The sequence below is a fragment of the Parasteatoda tepidariorum genome, chromosome 3 (genome assembly GCF_982258835.1).
Source record: "Parasteatoda tepidariorum strain Cologne lab strain chromosome 3, Ptep-v5.0, whole genome shotgun sequence".
In the NCBI taxonomy this organism is placed as follows: domain Eukaryota; kingdom Metazoa; phylum Arthropoda; class Arachnida; order Araneae; family Theridiidae; genus Parasteatoda; species Parasteatoda tepidariorum.
The window spans coordinates 61,928,659-61,946,771 of NC_141757.1; the positions used below are offsets into that span (position 1 = coordinate 61,928,659).

Genomic DNA, 18,113 nt, shown 5'->3' on the forward strand with positions numbered 1-18,113 from the left:
TCATAATTACATTTAAGTTCATTTGTAACACATTTTGATGTAGTCAATGTCTAAATGTCGAAAAGATTCATCGTAAAATTAGATAACAATTTTCAGATTGCAATTTTTAAATCAACTAATTATTTGAGGGGAAAAATGCGGTAAAACAGAAACAACAACGTTTTGTACAGTAACAGAGTGCAAAGTAAGATATAGAGCAAATGCAGTGAATGAAAAATTCTCGACATTTAATTGCATACTGCGAACTTCCTTTGACCAATAAGTAGCGTGTATAACGTTAAACATTGACTTAATGTTATTTATTATTTTTTTTAAAGTAAATAATTTATAAGTGAATGGTTATCAAAGAAAATGAATGAATATAGAAAAGCATTTTAAAGTTTAGGGACTAGAAAGAATAAGTAACAGAAGGAAAATCGGCTTAAAATTTTCAAAAATTTCTCTCTCATCTTTCCTCTCTCGTTGCTTAGGCGAAATGATTTATTTAAAAACATCAGATGGAAGATAGTATCTTTCATCTGATGTTTTTCAGATACCGATAGGGAGCAGTTGGAAATAAAAGATTGTCACACATGGATTTCATCATAAATTACTTATGGAATCAAAGCTGCACGACTGTTAAACAAGATGATGTAATCAAGAGTGATTATTAAGAATAATGGATAAGGTGATTTCTATGATTTCGTATAGAGAATTAAATAAATTGATCGTGAAGTAAATTTAGGTGCATTTATTGCTTTTTCATCGACTAAAGATGAAAAATTAATTAATATTTCAACAGTGAAATCTGAAAATAAATCAAGTAAATATATTTCCCATCTTAGAAAATTGATAGTCATTTGAAGTGTTCAATTAACTTATCACAAATAAAGATAAATAACAGAACCATTTTGAAATATTTTGTACGACTTCTATTATTAAATACCAGGTTCATTCATAGACATTTTTTTATTTAAATATGAACAAATAAAAGATGTCAAATCAGGGATTCAATTATACAAAACTAAACGAAAATATACAATTAACAGAAGCTAAATTGAGTAAAAAATAAAATAAAAAAACTAAAACCATCTATATATTATTGGATTAAATGGAATCAATACTTTCAGCAAGGATAAAGAAATTGAAAGTTAAAAATAAAAGCTTTTAATGTTCAATGTGCTTTATTTCTTTTTTCAATACCAAATTTAAGAATTTTTAAACGGTACACTAGAATAATTTTTTTAATAAGCCTTTAAACAAAATATGTATTCAAACAGTAAACTGGTATATAATATATTTGCAAAACAAATTGTTCTTCTATTATAAGTAAAGTTTAAAATTAACAAAATAAATGGAAGAGTTGTTTTAAAGCTGCAATTCGGCATTTCTCAGACCGATAAGAAAATTATCTCTAGAATTTCATAAAAAAAACATAAACAAATTGAATACGTACAAACTTTTCTCAACAGCAAACATCAACAGGCAGATAAAAATATTTATGGGTATTTCTCCGTAATGCAAATAAAAGGCGAATGACTTGTACAATTATTTCTTTAAATAGTTAATGTATGGTCACACGATATTAAAATTTTAAATGGAGAATAAAAAATAAAACAGAAAAACAATAGCCGGGACACGAACATTTAAAAAAAAATTCTCATTAATTTATTCAAAAAAGTATTTCAAGACATATCACGGTAAGAAATCCCGTGTGAGATATCGAATCCAGGTTGCTAAGCAACCTCACGTTTTCGCACATTATCTTTTTTTTACAGATTAGAAAAGCTTGAATTTTTTTTCTTCTCTATTTCTTTCCATTTACGTGAGAAAGGAAAAGTACTGTAATTTGAACAGAATAAGTGATTAGTCTTTTTCGACAATACGAGGGATTCAATCAAATACTGAGAAGTACTAGAGACAGAAAGGGTAAAAATGAACTGAACTGTTCAAGTAAGGACGGAGATTGAATTTCTAATATTAATTAAAAAAAAAAAAAAGATTTTTTTAAATTACTTTTATTATGCAGCCATATGAGAAGTCACAGAGTTAACTTAAAGAAAAATGTAAATTTTAATGGATTTATTAAGAATAAAATCTAACTATGTTTAATACGGATAAAAAAAATCTCAATTATCATTTTACTCATATCCTTATCTTAGAGATGCTAAATGTTCAGCTTAATGTGAAATATTTTCATTAGTGGAAACTAAATTAAAAACTAAAGCTGTCAGAAATTAGGTTAATTCTGGCATCTCTGAAATTACTAAACCAAGAATACATTAAAACATAAATTATGCCGATAATTAAAAAAATTGCGTAATTCTAATGGAAACATTTATTAATTAAAAAAACATTTAAGAGTTTTAGGTACAATTTTAAAAACATTCTAGGTTGATGAGGGAAAAATTTCACCTGATTTAGAAACTTAGCTTGGCAACCACAGAAAAAAAAGTTTCTAACTCTGAAGTCACAGGTAAATATTAAAGAATTTGATAAACTTTTCCCCTGAATAGTAAATTATAAGAAAAAAAATTAAACAATGCAGAATATTTCTTTCTTTTATGAAGAAATTGTTTTTACAAACATGGAGAAACAGAAATATGCGAATGCTTCTAAGCATGGCTGTAACGCGTGGTAATGGATTGGGCAAGAGTTCTGTAAAGAGTCAAGTAAATTTACTTTTAGTACTTATGGCTACATTTCCACAAATACTAGCTTAATTCTAAAGAAGTTGTGAAACTAGTATAGTATTTATTAATTTAATAATATGTTTATAAAAACCGACCGTTACGTAAATCTAATTTTTTAATACAAAAATATGAAATTTAAATTGTTTGAATAGTTATGAATTTTGTTTTCTTCTTAAATAACTGGAATATTTTTAAATGTGATGAAACACGAGAAAATAGTTTGTAACACGGAATTATATGTAGACTCTACTTGGACTTATGAATTAGAGGTTTAACACCCCCTTAAGTAAATAACTAACACTCAGGATAAATGCAACGTGGATTACATTTATACATAGAACACGAAGTTTAAAAATTAATAAAAGAATATCATAGCAGGAGTAAACAATTATCAGTCCCTGATTAAAATGCTATTAACGATTAAGGTAAATAAGAAAAAAACATTAATCTGATAGCAGAGTCTATCAATTTTTATCATAATAAGCGAGTTCTTTTTCAGGTCTGTACTTCTTTTGTTAGAACAAAGACAAATAAATTAAAATGCATAATGCAATTGATTTGAATGATTGAAAACGCGAAAAACAGATTAACAACAACATTAGCATCGAAACGAAAATTATTATCACTACATTCGAATCTAGATGAGGGAACAATCGATAAAAAATTACACCGAGAGATGCGTTTACACGAGACGAAATAAAATACAAGAAAAATGAAAAAAAGTTTGAAAAAGCATTTTGGCAGTGTTGATGAGGCAAACGATACAAAACATCGCAGCCCAGCAATTTCCACTAAACTCCTGTCCGTTTATAATCTTAAAGAGAATATATATATATATAAAAAAGATAACAAGCGAAACATAAACAGGGGATGGTAGAAGAAGAAAGAAAGATTTATGATAAACGAAAAATCTTACAATGCTTATGGATCATCATTTGTCAAGACTTAACAGAAAAGATCAACAAAAAAACAGTCATTAATAGCGACTGTGTACGCACACGATGGAGGAAAAACTTCCCCAGGATCAAGAAAAAGAAAAGGGTCCACCAGGGATTGGATATTTTTCATAAAATCTGAGCATCTTCCTCATCTCCAACTGGATGTAGAAGATGATTAAATCCAGATGCTCTTTCTCTGTAGGAGACAAAATAATAGCCGTGTAACGTATATCTCCAGAAAGAGTAGGTTGTGGATTACTTGACAGGATCGCTGTTATAAGAAGCGAAGGGGTGGAGTTGTTTCTTATTTCCTCCCCCTTTCCCAGATACAAAACTGTATTTTTATTTTGTTACATTTCTTAGCTGAAGTTATTCCCCGATGATGGCAGGGAGAAAAAAATATAGCAGGCGTTTGAATTAAATTGAAAATTCGCCAAGATACGATTTCTTTTTATAGCTTAGTTTCGTCCTTTGCCTCAAGGCAAGAGTTGCAAATAAAATAAACATATTTATCAATAAAAAAAAATTAAAAATCATTAACTGTTTCACGTTTAAGTATTTATAGGCATAAAAAATATTTAAAAAAATAATTTCTTTCCTCTACTGTATTGTGCAAAAATGCGCTATTCAATTAGAGTAATAGAAAGAAAGAGGAATATTTCTTCACGGGTATTACTTTTTGTAAAAAATTTTTTAAAACAATCACATATTTCAAACAGACAAATTACAAAATCGATAACTATAATTAAAAATCTTATTCTGTTAGCATTTTTCTTTAATTTTCTTTTTCAATATTAGCTACAAGAAAAAATTAATATTGGAGGTGGAAAAAAAATAGAATAACATGAGCTTTCTCAAATTAAATTAAAAAATCAATTCCATTATTATAGATTTTATAAATATGAAAAACATGCTCAAGGTTTAGATAAGGATAGAAATTTTTTTTAATCAAAATTATTTTGATGTGTATTTGCATAAACTATTAGATTGTTGTAAAAATAAAGATTCCAAAACATTAAAATTATTAGTTTCTTCAATATTTGAAGATTTTAAAATTTAATTAAATATTTTATTATATTTTTAATGGGAAATAAATTCGTTGAAAGACATAGTATGTTAAAGAAAAGACTACTTTCAATTTCGCAAACAGATGTCCGAAACAATATTTTCCTAAATACTTAAAATCATATATAAAAATAATTAATACAATTAATGCCATTTGCGATTTAGTGAAAGAAGAACCAATGTCAAGATGTCCAAAATGGAGCATTTAAATGCCTTGGGGAAAAAAATTTGCAATATACATTTTATTGTTTAAGGCATGGGTATGGGTTCGAAAAATTTATTTTTTTGTCTATTTCTTACACTGACTTTTCCGTTTTTATTTATAAAAGGAATGACTTTTCTTACGAAAATCTATAGCCTTAAGCTACATGCACATTGATTGGTGTTGCTTTAAATCAGAAATATAATGATATACATCTAACTACAAAACAATCAAACAAATTAAAGAAAAACGTTACCCTATTTCAATTAAAGTGCAATGTTCAGTTTCCTCTTTTAATAAGCATTACTTTTTCAATATATAACAATCATTAAAAAAAAAACTGCGGGGGAGATATTAAATCAAATGTTTAAAAAAAATAGGTCGTAAGTTCGTAGAAATAATCTTTAGAATCCTTTGAACCCATAATGTTTCAGCCCTTTTTCCATTGACCCCAGCAGTAATCATCTCTTCGAATTGGCTTTTTTTGGGAACAACCATGATATTCCAGATGATTCAATCTAAGAAGAAACATATGTCTCTCTTTATTAATGAAACTGACCCAGAAACAGACGGAGCGGGGTTCCTAACAGAGAACATCTACTTCGTGACGTCAAAAGATGCCAGTTTTATCGAAGCTCTTTCATTATCAGGTTTTATTTCCTTCACTTTTTTATCTTTTGCTTCCTCAACAGAAGATTACAGAGAGTAAATACAAACAAATCCTATCTGTGTATAAACATTAAAACTATGTAACTATTCTTACAAAACATAGCGGGGGAAAAAGACAATTTTGAAATATTTCTGATTTCTCAGATACCATATTAATGCCATAATTAGATAATGCCATAATATCATCATAATTAGCAGAAAAACAGCAAATAAAAAATCTGATTAAAAATACATCATTTATATGAAAATATTAATGTGTATAACAATATTTTACGACTCGGTCGAAATTTGTATATTTTTCAGAAAATATTGCTCCATTAGGATTAGCTTTTTTGTTAATTATTGTAATAAATTAACATTAGGATAATCAAATAATCAGTTGACAATCGCTGCTAAGTACAGTAAGTTTTAAACCAAACGGGCCAAATTCTATAAAATTTCAAGCGGCATTACTTCAAAAATATAAATGTATATAATAAGAATTCGTTTAATCCTACAATAACAAATACAATATAGAATAAATATGCATAAAAATAAAAATCAGAAAAATAAGAGTTTCTTTAAAAATAATTTTACAAACAGTATTTAAATAATTTAGCACGAAACTTATATACTTGGTCAAAAATATTTTACGCATATTAAACAATTAATAAAAGGTCATATATATTTGCTGTATTTGTGATGTTAGTGCAAAAACTTTAAAAAAAAAAAAAAAAAAAAAAAAAAAAAAAAAAAAAAGGCATGTACTATATCACGAGAATGCTGTTAGCACAATTCTGTGCTTCAATTATTTTTCGGGCATTTTTAATATAGTTTCGTAATAAAAAAAAATAATAAATAAATATTTTTCCAAAATTAGATAGAACTAAACTGCTGTTTGTAGAAAATGCAACACCATGAAGGAATCATCAGAATCAAATGAAATTCGCAGCAAATGTCAATTATAGGATATTATGCAAATTAATAAAGTTTCAGAGCCATCGCGCGTGCGTGGCGCGCGCAGCGCCCTCTGAATTGATGCTGAAAGCGTATAAATAAAGTGCTGTAGCGGGACGTTGAAAATAGTCTATGATTATTTGTTAGTGGCAAACGTTTAGTGAGACCTGAGTATGCCTCCACGACGGAAGAATAAGAAATTCAAGCAACTTACGGAGTTTGAACGAGGGAGGATAATCGGCCTTCGAGAAGGAGGATTTTCCTATCGCGCAATAGCAGCTCGTATGCAGCGGAACAGTTCCACAGTGATGCGAGTTTGGAAGCAGTGGACCGACGAGCACCGAACAACTCGAAAAACAGGCACTGGACGACAGAAGGTGACGTCAGAGCGCGATGATCGACACCTGCTCCGCATGGCGGTGAATGATCGCACAGCTTCCTCCAGGCAGCTGGCAGCACATTGGTCTACTGCTACAGGTGTACAATTGTCGGCTTCGTCAATTCGTCGTCGTCTGCTGCGCCGTGGATTGCGTGCAAGGGTGCCATTATACAGGATTCCCCTCACGGCGGATCATCGACGGCTGCGTCGGCAGTGGGCTCTTGAGCACAGAGACTGGCGAGCTGATTGGCACCAAGTTGTCTTTTCAGATGAATCACGCTTCAATTTGTGGACCCATGATGGCCGTGTTCGTGTTAGACGTTATGCCGGTCAACGCTGCCTTCCTGAGTGTATTATTGAACGACATAGTGGTCGAACACCCGGAGTTATGGTCTGGGGTGCGATTTCGTATCATGGACGATCCAATTTGATACGAATTGAGGGTAATCTCAATAGCAACAGATACGTCCGTGAAGTGCTACAGCCCGAAGTCGTTCCTTTCCTTCAAGGCATCCCTGGAGCTATCTTTCAGCAGGATAATGCACGCCCACATGTTGCGCGGACTGTTAGAGACTTCTGTTCAGCACAACGCATGCAACTTCTTCCTTGGCCTGCTTATTCGCCGGATATGTCGCCTATTGAGCACGTGTGGGATATGGTTGGTCGGCGTCTCACTCGTGATCCGCGTCCTGCAGTTTCCAAAGACGAACTTTGGTTGCGCATACAAGCGATATGGAATTCTCTTCCTCAAGCAGATATTCAACATCTGTTTGACTCCATGCCACGTCGTATAGCAGCACTTATTGCAGCGCGTGGTGGCTGCACCAAATACTGATTTCGGACGCTTAATTTGTTTCTTTTGTTTTGAAAATTTCATCATTTATTTGTATCAGTACAAGTCGTTTCTGCATTAAATTTCATTTGATTCTGATGATTCTTTCATGGTGTTGCATTTTCTACAAACAGCAGTTTAGATTTTAAGAAATATTTTTCCAAAATTTTAGCTTTTTCAACATTCACACCATTTAAATGCAATGTTGAAGCTCCGAATCTCGCATTATTTTGCTTTCAATAAAATATTTTGCACTTGGCAAATTTTTATTAGTAACAATTTTTTAAACAATAAATTTATTAAGACTTTTTTTCTCAACAACCAAGCATTTAACAGTATTACGTTCCGCAAGGATTTCCGTTCTTGGAATTTCACAACGAAAAAAAAAAGAAAAAAATATATATAGGTAGTCGTAAATTCTTATGAATAACAAAAAGGCATATATTAAAAGAGCAACAATAAGGATCGGAAAGAGGTTTTAACTTCCCCATCAGAAAAGCTAACAGGGCCACTCTCTAGAGAAAAAAAAAAAAAAAAAAAAAGATTGTAAGATTATAACCGTCCAAATTATACAGGCTGGTATACAGCTAATAATTTATGCAACGCTAACTCAAAACTTTGGCAAAAAATGGCTTAAACTTTGACTTAAAAACAACTCAAGTTCATATTAATTGTTGAGAATTGAATTAATTATTTCATAATTACTAGTCTCTAACCCTTATTATGAATAGTCAATTAAGAAATTAAGAAAATAGTCAATCAAGCATCACTGGCTACGGTCAGTGTGCGGGTGGGTGACCACTTGGATCAGTCTGCGTAGGGACCGAGGGTGTGCGGTATTGGTCCTCGTTAAACTGTGCTACCGTAAAGTGCTCGACTTCGCGTGCAGGTCGTTGGGCTACCGAAGCGGAGGCGCCATCCCCTCTGCAGAGGATCAAAATTGTGATGGCAAGTCTTCGGATCATCCTCCGGGATGTTTCCCAGACCGTCGCCAATAGCCCATTGTGCAGCTCTAGTGCGACGTAAATTAACAACAATAAGAAATTACAGGCATGCCGAGTTCTTTTTCTGTACGTAAATAACTAATACTTTTCTTTATATTTTGACATAAAATAAGAGAAGAAAAAAAAAGGAGAAAAAAATCAGTAGCGAAAAAAATCAACCTATTCAAGGGTCTGTTAGGAAAAATTTAGGTCCGTTCTACGGTGACATTACTAATTAATTTATTGTAAAAACAGACCTTTCACAAACTATTTAATCGTAAAAACTGATCCTTCAGAATTTTCTCCATTTTAAAAATGAGAACTTAAACAATTTTTTCTTCAGATTAAAAACGAACCCTTTATAAAAAATTTTCCTCGGTGCAGATGGTGCTTCGTGTAGTACGAGAAAAAAATTATTTTTATTTATTCCTGAATAAATGAGCTTATTACTCATTTAAATGAAAAAAACCTTTTCTATTTTAAATCTCTTTTTTCAATACGATTGAATTTTTTTTACAAAATCCAAAACACAGAACTAAGGCTGAAAGAACCCAGCCCTAATTATAGATTCACAAAATTAAGAGTAGGTTTTCCACAAATCACAGCAGGCTCATAAAGAATCCAGATAGATCCCCGCAATTTATAATTTTCTGATACCATATATGCATATAATGAGAATTAAAACTCCAAATTTCCAATAACAACTAATTCCAATAACAACTAATTCCAATAACACACAAATAAGTCACACTCTTAAATCAGAAGACAGGGATACATTTTTCATAACATTAAAATATCTCTTACAGTTTTAGTGACTAAAAACGTTGCAAAAACAGAATAACAATAATTTCACATCTTTTCTAATTAAACTTGAAATCAATTTAATTATTATGCTTTTAAAATTTATAACTTTAAAGGCAAATAAATGAGATGAGCATTAATTAAAAAAATTTATAGGAAAAGATTCGACTAATAAATAATAAACTTCTTAACATGAAAATAATTTTATTTACTGTTCTCACGATCTAATCAATTGCTTTTTGATTCAAGCGAGCATCTATTACTGATCAAATATTTTAAATACTGAGTACATTTATACTACTTTCTTTCATTATTTTGTATTAATTTAGGTCAAAATAAGTGAAAAATATTATACTTATCATTTTAATAATTTTTGGTTACATACGCGTGCCTTTTTCTGCGATTAAGGTAAAATCTTCCAAACAAGACTCACTTCTAAACAATAGTTTTTCAATTTTGCACTTATTTAGATCTAAGAGAAACAGCTATTCATCATTGAAATTTCTTTAATTTGCGAAATCATTTTTTGATTCATTATTTTTGAATACGAATGAAAAAAAAATATTTAAACTATTTTTTTTTTGGACTTTATATTTTAGTACAAATATAATTTCAATAATGAAAGAGATTTTTTAAGTAGCTATTAGACTTTTTATTTTTACAATTAAAAAGAACAAAATATATTTTTACTTGTAATTAGGGTGTCAATTTTTATTTATATATATATAAAGGACACCGGTGTCCCATCGACGTTAAAGGTTAAACAGCTACAAAACTATTAAAATTTACAGTGCATGCAATATTCAAAACAGATTATATTTACCTCTTTTTAACCTGCATTTCCTACGGACTCTAGATCTCTGACTTCTTCGCCGATACATCAGAGATCTCATGGTAAAAATAGTTCAACTTAAATTAAAGCTCCTTAGTATCCAAAGAAAAGGCTATATTTCCGTGAAGTTCTGAACGAAATATTTGCTTCGAATATGATTTTTTTTAGCAAATGATGTAACATTGGTTTTTTCCAATGTTAATGTTTCCAAGAAAAATCTATTAACATTCATAAATAACTAAACATCCTCTACAATCGTAAGTTCAAGCTCAAAGAAGGCCGTCAGGTAACTATTAAGGATACTTCTTAACAATGGAAACAAAATGGTTGAGCACAAGATAAGCCAGGCCACACAACAGATGCTTGGTTATCTCATCACAACACTTTCTCCAAGGAAACTGTGGGCAAATTCAAACAAAGGCTTTAGCACACAAAAAAAAGTAACAAAAAAATGGGCGATACGAACAAACTTGTCGTCAACGCTAAGCAAGATCCAATTAAAAAACAGACATGACCTTTAAAAGATACCTTACAGACAGTTGGCTATTTTTTAAGAAGTCATCGATGCGAATCGGCATGCGAAATTGCGAGGCACTTTAGGGACTAATGTTAACAGAGCATCCATGATCTTTAAAGGTGTCGTAATTTTTATTCTCCATCAAAGATGATTTGCACATAATGGCCCGTATTTTGGTCATAAAGCGAGAATTCTTTTCCATTTTCTCCAAAAGCTCAGATGATTTGTGAAATTATATACGGTGAGACATGAAGACTGTCTGGTATAAGAAATATTTATGTATATAACGACCTGCTTCTTAGTTTGGAATGAGGAATGATCCATTCAAAAACCAAGATTCGTTTTGTAAACGTAAATATTTGATTCCACGAAATAACTTACATATTTCTTTGGATTTAAATATATATTTTAACTACTCTGGTATAAATGTAATCTTTTCCCGGTGATTATTGCACTTTTGACGATCGTCACATGTTCAGAAGAACAATCAAAACTTTATAAGACACTAAAAATGATCACATCCAAATTTTAAAAACATTGAAGCTCAGAATCAAATTATACTTATGAGGCAATATAAATACCTATTAGATGCTAAGTTCGCTAAAATGTAAACGAAGCTCGTTGAAACGTTAAAGAAATAATTGGTGAGCAGAGGTATTTATTGAAACGAGGTAAATTTGTAAGGACGTAAAAGCAAATATTTAGTTGCAAATGGAAAACAATCGCGTTTACAAAAACAAACAGTCGCTATGTAAATATGCCGGTGCATTAATGCAAACGTGCATATGTGGTTCCTAATAAAATTATATTTCTAGTTCTATTTCACCTTCACACTTGATTTACAGCAGCAGAGTTTTTGAAACTTTTTCAATCAATTCCCACATAGCGTTTTCTATCTCATCCGAAAGTTGCGTGTTCAAAGAAACAAGCATAAAAAGGATTAAAATCAGTCCTCGTTTTCTGTGAAGTGTGTCATCCGTGGAGCGTGACTCTACATTCGGGGAGGGCCTCGGAAGTTTTCCTGAAACACAACATGAGATCGAAAAAGCATCACGCCAAGAAAATATTGAACGTCAAAAACGAAAGTAATCCGGGAAAAGATACAGAAGTGGAGATAACTTCTTATCGTCAGCACGTGACACACACACAAAAATTTCAAGTGGATCGAAGAAATAGTAGGTTCAGATCACGCTAGGAAGTTTTTTGATGCCTGGGTGCTACATTTTTTTTAATAGAAAATTGTAGCAGAAACTGGACTAAGAAAACGTCATCATCAAGTAATATAGTCTATTCACAGCAATATTGCTCTATTTGTCTTCAGTTGGTAATATCAGCATAGAAATCACACCGTTATTAAGTACGAAATTTTTTTTTAGATCTAATGAAAAATTTTCAGGCAAATACCAGAAATGGATAGCAACATAAAACTTTTATATCGATATCCAAACATAATTAGTTCTCAAATGAGAAATGTATAACTAAAAGTAGAAAGCATAGGTAATCCTCAGTTTGAACGCCAATATCAGCAATAACGTGACGAAGAGTTCACTTTGCACACTTAATCCAATCATAAGATGAATAATCAGTAGAGATGAATGCTCAATTTGACTGCAAAATAGTAAAAAAAATCACAAAAAGGCAGGTTTGTCAATGAATTCCAAGTCAGCACGTAAAAGATCTTAAAACGTCTCTGAAGATCAGGAGTGAATGAAAAATAAACAGAGATGAAAAACCCTTGAGCTGAAAGAAGATGGCACACAACTTGCGAAACCTGCTCTTTTAACAGCATCCGCCCAGCAGTAAATGGATAGGGATGTTGATGATGGGGGCATCTTGAGCAACCTTGGCCTTGGTCGGCCTATAATGGGTTACTTGGTCACTCGACCAGCATGGATATTGTATCAACTCTCAATCAAATAAACAAAAAGTAAATTAAATTCAAATGCAGGTTAATGCATAAATAAATATAGAATAGGAATGCTCAAGTTTAAGCCCCATAATTATTTAATAAGGAGGCAGGGGTGGAATTTTAATGAGTTATTTTTAAATTTGTTTTATTCTTAAAATTGACTTTATGAAGATATAACAAAAGACTTTTAAATATTAAGAAGTTATATTAGGAAGCATTATTAGCTTTTTTCATGAATGCTTTTTAAACGTTAAACATATTAGTTATGGATTATTAGTTTTTAAAGGCAAGATTATCTTTGAATCGATACTAATAAAACAAAGTATACAGTTAACTTGAAATGTTTCTTTTTTTTAAAAGTTGCATATGACTTAATTATATGTTAACATTACAATTCATGTTAATTTGCAACGAAACTAACACAGTTTGAACATCCAGATTTAGAATTGCAAATAAATTAAACATAAAAAGTTTTAATAAATGGCATTGATTGCTCGAACTGAAATGTAAAATCAACCTTCAAAATCAGGGGTCTGGTTAGAAGAAATTTGGGTCCGTTAACGGACCCTTCACAAAATATCTTTTCATAAAAACGGACCCTTCACAAAATATTTTAACTTAAAAACGGACCCTTCACAAAATTATTTTTCTTTTAATTGGATCCATCACAAATTTGTTTATCTACATTATTGTTTTGTTAATCGAATAAACCCTTCCCAGGGCAGAAAACAAGAAAGATGGATGTAAACGAATAAGTTTTGTCTTCGGCAGACGATTCTTCCATTATTCGTCCGAAATGAATATTCTGCGTTTAGCAGTATAGGCTAAATACCAAATATTTGTATGCTGCATCTCTAATTTAGAAGCAGCAATTGTTGTTTATTTTTTAAAATTTAATTTTTTTAATTATAATTTTACAGTGTTGAGCATAATCTTGTATGTCTTTACAATTTAAAAACTCCTTAAAAAAGGTTTTTTTTTTTTGCAATAACGGACCCTATTTGCACAAATTCATAAAAGCGGACCCTGGTTGAAAGAATGTGAGTAATTTTTTCACAATTTCACGAAAAACGGACCTTTCACAAAATGTCTGGACAGACCCCTGAAAATACTCCGAACAGGGTCAAGTGTGGCAAAGATCCTGATAACGGAATTTTCAAACATTTCTTTTTCTTCAATCGTAATTTTAAATACGAAAACAGTATTCAAATATTAATAGAAAAGCTTCGTAAATCCAAATTATTCTAACAATAAAAATTTCTCCCGTTTCGATACGCAGTAAAATATTAAGCGTTTCTCTCTAAAGTGGTCCTCATAAAGAATTGAGTTCCATATGACTGCGCTTTGATTGCGCAATTAGAACTCGTTATGAGCTTTATTTTTGAAATTGAGAATAAAAATGAGTTACAATTCCACCAATTTAGAAAAAAAATGCGCTAAAAATGAAAAGTAATAGTGGGTGTTTAAATTAGAACTAAAAAATAATAACAATAAAAACTATTGTCACTTAAAAGTAAAAGTTTACTTTGAAAGAGAATAGTGCATTAGTTATAACAATGCAAATTAGAACTCCTACGTTACAAGTTTCATTTTAGGAATTAAGAACAAAAATGAGTGAGTTTTGTCACAGTTTTTCTAAAAATAAACAAAATTAAAAATACAAAAAAGTGCACGATAATCTTCTGAAAAATGTAACGAAATATAGGGTGTTTAAATCATGGCTTAAAAATAATAATAATAAAAACCCATGTCACTTTGAGTTTACACAGAAAATAATGCATAAAGCTATTTTAAAAATAAAATTAACAAGAGCAAGTTTTTTTTTTTTAAACACTCAGGTAAGTTACTAGAGCTTCAAAAATTGTATTGTTACCCTTGGGAATTGGCGGGAAAGACATCGTTTTCTACTTACCAACCCCAAATTTCCTGACCTTGTAAGATGCAAATCTTTCTTACCTTCAGTCATTGTAAGATGCGGAAAAGGTCAGCAAGGTATGGGTAGAGTTCAGTAAAATGGGTGGATCGCACCTAACCTCTCTTATAACCTTTCAACAACAAAAAGAAAGCAAAGAAAAAGACGCCTTTCCCAAAGAAAGGCATATACAAAATGAAGCAGAAGAATTTCTTCATACCGTCAACGATAAACTGCAAGAATTTTGTTATATTTTATGCAACTATTTTTCCCCCTTCCTTAAATTTAAATGGTTCTCTAAGCAAAACACAAGCATTGTTCTCTTTGATTTATCTCCGTATCACAAGATTTAGCTTCTATTTAATCTCCTATTTCATAAACTTTTATAACTTTGACTTACAATATAAATTAGAATTGATTTATAAACTAATAAATAAAACGGAAGATTACCTTGTATTACGGTAAAAATTACATAAGTACGTTAGCAATTTAAAAATATTATTTAAGAAAAAAAACTAAACTTGCCTGATCGAAATCCATTTAACTGCAAATAGCAAAATGATTTTTAGCTTAAGTCCAATATTTTTTGAACCATTATAATCAAATTTTAATCATGGCTTGCATGCACCCTATTTATTTTATCAACGTGAAATGATAAAAGTTTGCAGTTTCTACAGTTAATAACGAGAGCGCTTGCTGGTTTTGGGACAATAATAATGATGAAGGAAATAAGAAATAATACATGATACATATTTAAAAAGAAAAAATAAATATTTTAAGGAATAAAAATTATAAGAGTTGTTAATTTTCTTAGAAATAGATTTTTTTTTTTTATAACAATATTGTTAGATTGATGTAACTTTATATTTAAAAACACTATTTTTAAACCAATAAAAAAAGCTAAAATTTCTTTAAAAAAACGAAGCCATTTTAAATTTTTATATTTAATAATATTTAATTAATTTTTATAATTAATATTTAAAACATAGTGTTACAATATACTATATACCGATTCATTTTAAAAGTTGCGGAAAATTTAGAACCAGTTATATCAGGAAATATAGCCGGAAAAGTTCTAATTTTTCAACTAGACTAAATTACAGTCCCAGGCAAACAGATGATAAAAGCATCGTTCTTTTAAAAAGGTGGAAAAGAAAAAAAAAGAAGAAAAAAAAGATTTTTCATTTTTGTTGTTTACCAGTTAATTATTTTCATCACTGTATAAATAATAAACTTGCATGCGAATTTCTTTAGCAATGACATCTTCTCCGGAAAAAGAGGATTTAATTTCTCTTCTCTGATAAATTATGGCGTTGACTACCATAGATTTCAGATTCTATTAGTTTGTATAAAAAATAAATAAAAACAAAGGTAGTTTATTCCAGTGGCAGACGGTACTGCTTTTATTCTTTATTTATTCATCTCCTTTACCGGAGCAGAACTCTCTCAAAGATGCGTGTATTTATGATTCGGTTTTCTTTGTTAAGATGTTCTCTTGTCCCAACAAATCCCGCAGGAATTACCCCACACAAAAACTCTCTTCCAACTTTAATATCGGTAACACAGGCCAGGGCGGTAATATAAATAAATAAGCGAGCAGTGGAAGCTTGTAACTTCCGTTCCGAGATGAATTTAGTTGTTTGGGAATTGTTGGCGTTAGTGTTTCCATGGTTATATATGACGTCATCAGTCACGGCGGCTTGCCTCTGTTCGGCTTTTTAGCAACTGCAACGAACATTAAGTGAAAGTTGTAGTATTTTTCTTGAGCATAATGCAACAGCCCCGAATTCCGGATTTTTATTATTCTCTAATTTTCTCTCGTTCTTCTCATAAATTTATTTTTGAATTTTCCGTTCCTCAGAGGCAATACCTATAAAAATTTATTTTCTCGTTACTCTGCATGTATGCATCGTAACCCTTTAAAGAAAGACAATCTTCAAAAAGTTATTTGGTTAAACCCTTTTTTCCCCCCTTTCCTTTTCGAAATGGAAGTGAATGGAAAGGTTAATGGCAATGGTGTTATTCCTGTACTTTTCACGGTTCATAAATTTTCTGCTGATGGTCGGATCGGTGTATGCGTAACGTGTCCTTATGTTCTTATTTTGTTTTCACCTGGCGAACATAAACATCTAGAGCACATATTTAAGTTTTATGTTGTAAGTCTTCACAATCTCAATTTTTCTTCTTTACTTATGAAAATTGGGATGGATAATAAAGCGTAACTCGAAAAATATATTTTAGTTGATTACATTGTGTGAATAAAATGTATTTTCACTAACTCTGAAGCATAATGACATTTAAAAAAAATATATAATATGATGGTTAACACATCACATCAAAGCATTATTATATTCCTGAAGGAAGAAAAAAAAAAAGTAGATAGAAAAACATTTGTTAGTAGGAAAATATTTATGTTCGATAAATATTTATTCATCTTTAAATACATATATACCAGCATTTTAAAAGTCTTTTCAGAGAAGAAGAAAAAAATTCAAAGAAAAAATATACACCATAATGAAATAGATAGTTATACATCACTAATAGATTATATTACTACATACAGCCTAAATAGGCTAAAGGCATATCTTTTCATCTAGTAAAACTAATTATAAATATTAATAAAAATATCGATTTTTTAAAAAAAAAGGATTTTTCGTTCAAAATACAAGTTGAAGCATTTAAATCAATAAGTACGCTATCGAATTGCTTGTTGTTCAGTTAATTTAATGGAGGTTCAATTCAGTAAATTTTTAGTTCGCCCAATGATAATTTCATCTACCCATTCATAAATTTTTTTTTACACTGTACTTTGTTGTAAGTTAAGAAAAGACCATTATGGAGAGAGCAGAGCTAATTTGCATCTAAGTGCACGCTAAATGGATGAAAGCTCCATGCGCGAATGTACATCAATATCGACAACTCTTGAAACTACGTTGTACCGCCTTCTTTTTGCTTGCCTTCTTATTCACAACAATAATCAATGAACAAGTAATAAGAATTATTAAAAATGATATAAAAAAATCGTAACAAATATATGTCTTTCTGCTCGCATTTAAAGAAACTCATGAAAGAATAATAAACATTGTTTTTTGCAAACGATTTTCTTCTACAGCAAATCGAAAGTTAAAATTCTTTATCTTGCATTAAGAGCATATCAGCATAAGACGCGCCATTTTTAGTGGTCCAATCGAATCCAACGCATTCGCAACGTCATACAGTTGTTACTCTTTAAATAACAAATGTTCTCCTTACTTATTGAAATGCGCCGCCAAATCTAGGATTCTGGTAAGACTTCGAAATTATAATTTTTTTTTATTAATAATTCTGTGATCTATTAATCTGTATCGTAAGACATAGCACAACTTAAATTTTTGTTTGACTTGTTAAACTTTTAAGAGCTTTAAAAACATATCTGCTTGATTTGATAATGAAATAAAACAGAACTATATGAGGTCGCGGATGATTA

At 30.6% G+C, this 18,113-nt stretch overlaps 1 protein-coding gene across 14 annotated transcripts in view; it reads right to left on the reverse strand.

The window, feature by feature from the left end:
- Positions 1–18,113, reverse strand: part of raskol (Ras GTPase-activating protein raskol) — a 319,700-nt gene that overhangs the window by 54,132 nt on the left and 247,455 nt on the right. For 2 of the 14 annotated variants that reach the window (XM_087159442.1, XM_087159439.1), the window contains exon 1: positions 10,301–12,627. The exons of the other annotated variants lie outside the window; for them this stretch is intronic. In XM_087159442.1, the coding sequence (XP_087015568.1) occupies positions 10,301–10,370 (70 nt within the window). In that variant the 5' untranslated portion in view covers positions 10,371–12,627. Of the gene's footprint in view, positions 1–10,300; positions 12,628–18,113 lie in introns of those variants that run through there. 14 annotated transcript variants of the gene reach the window in all.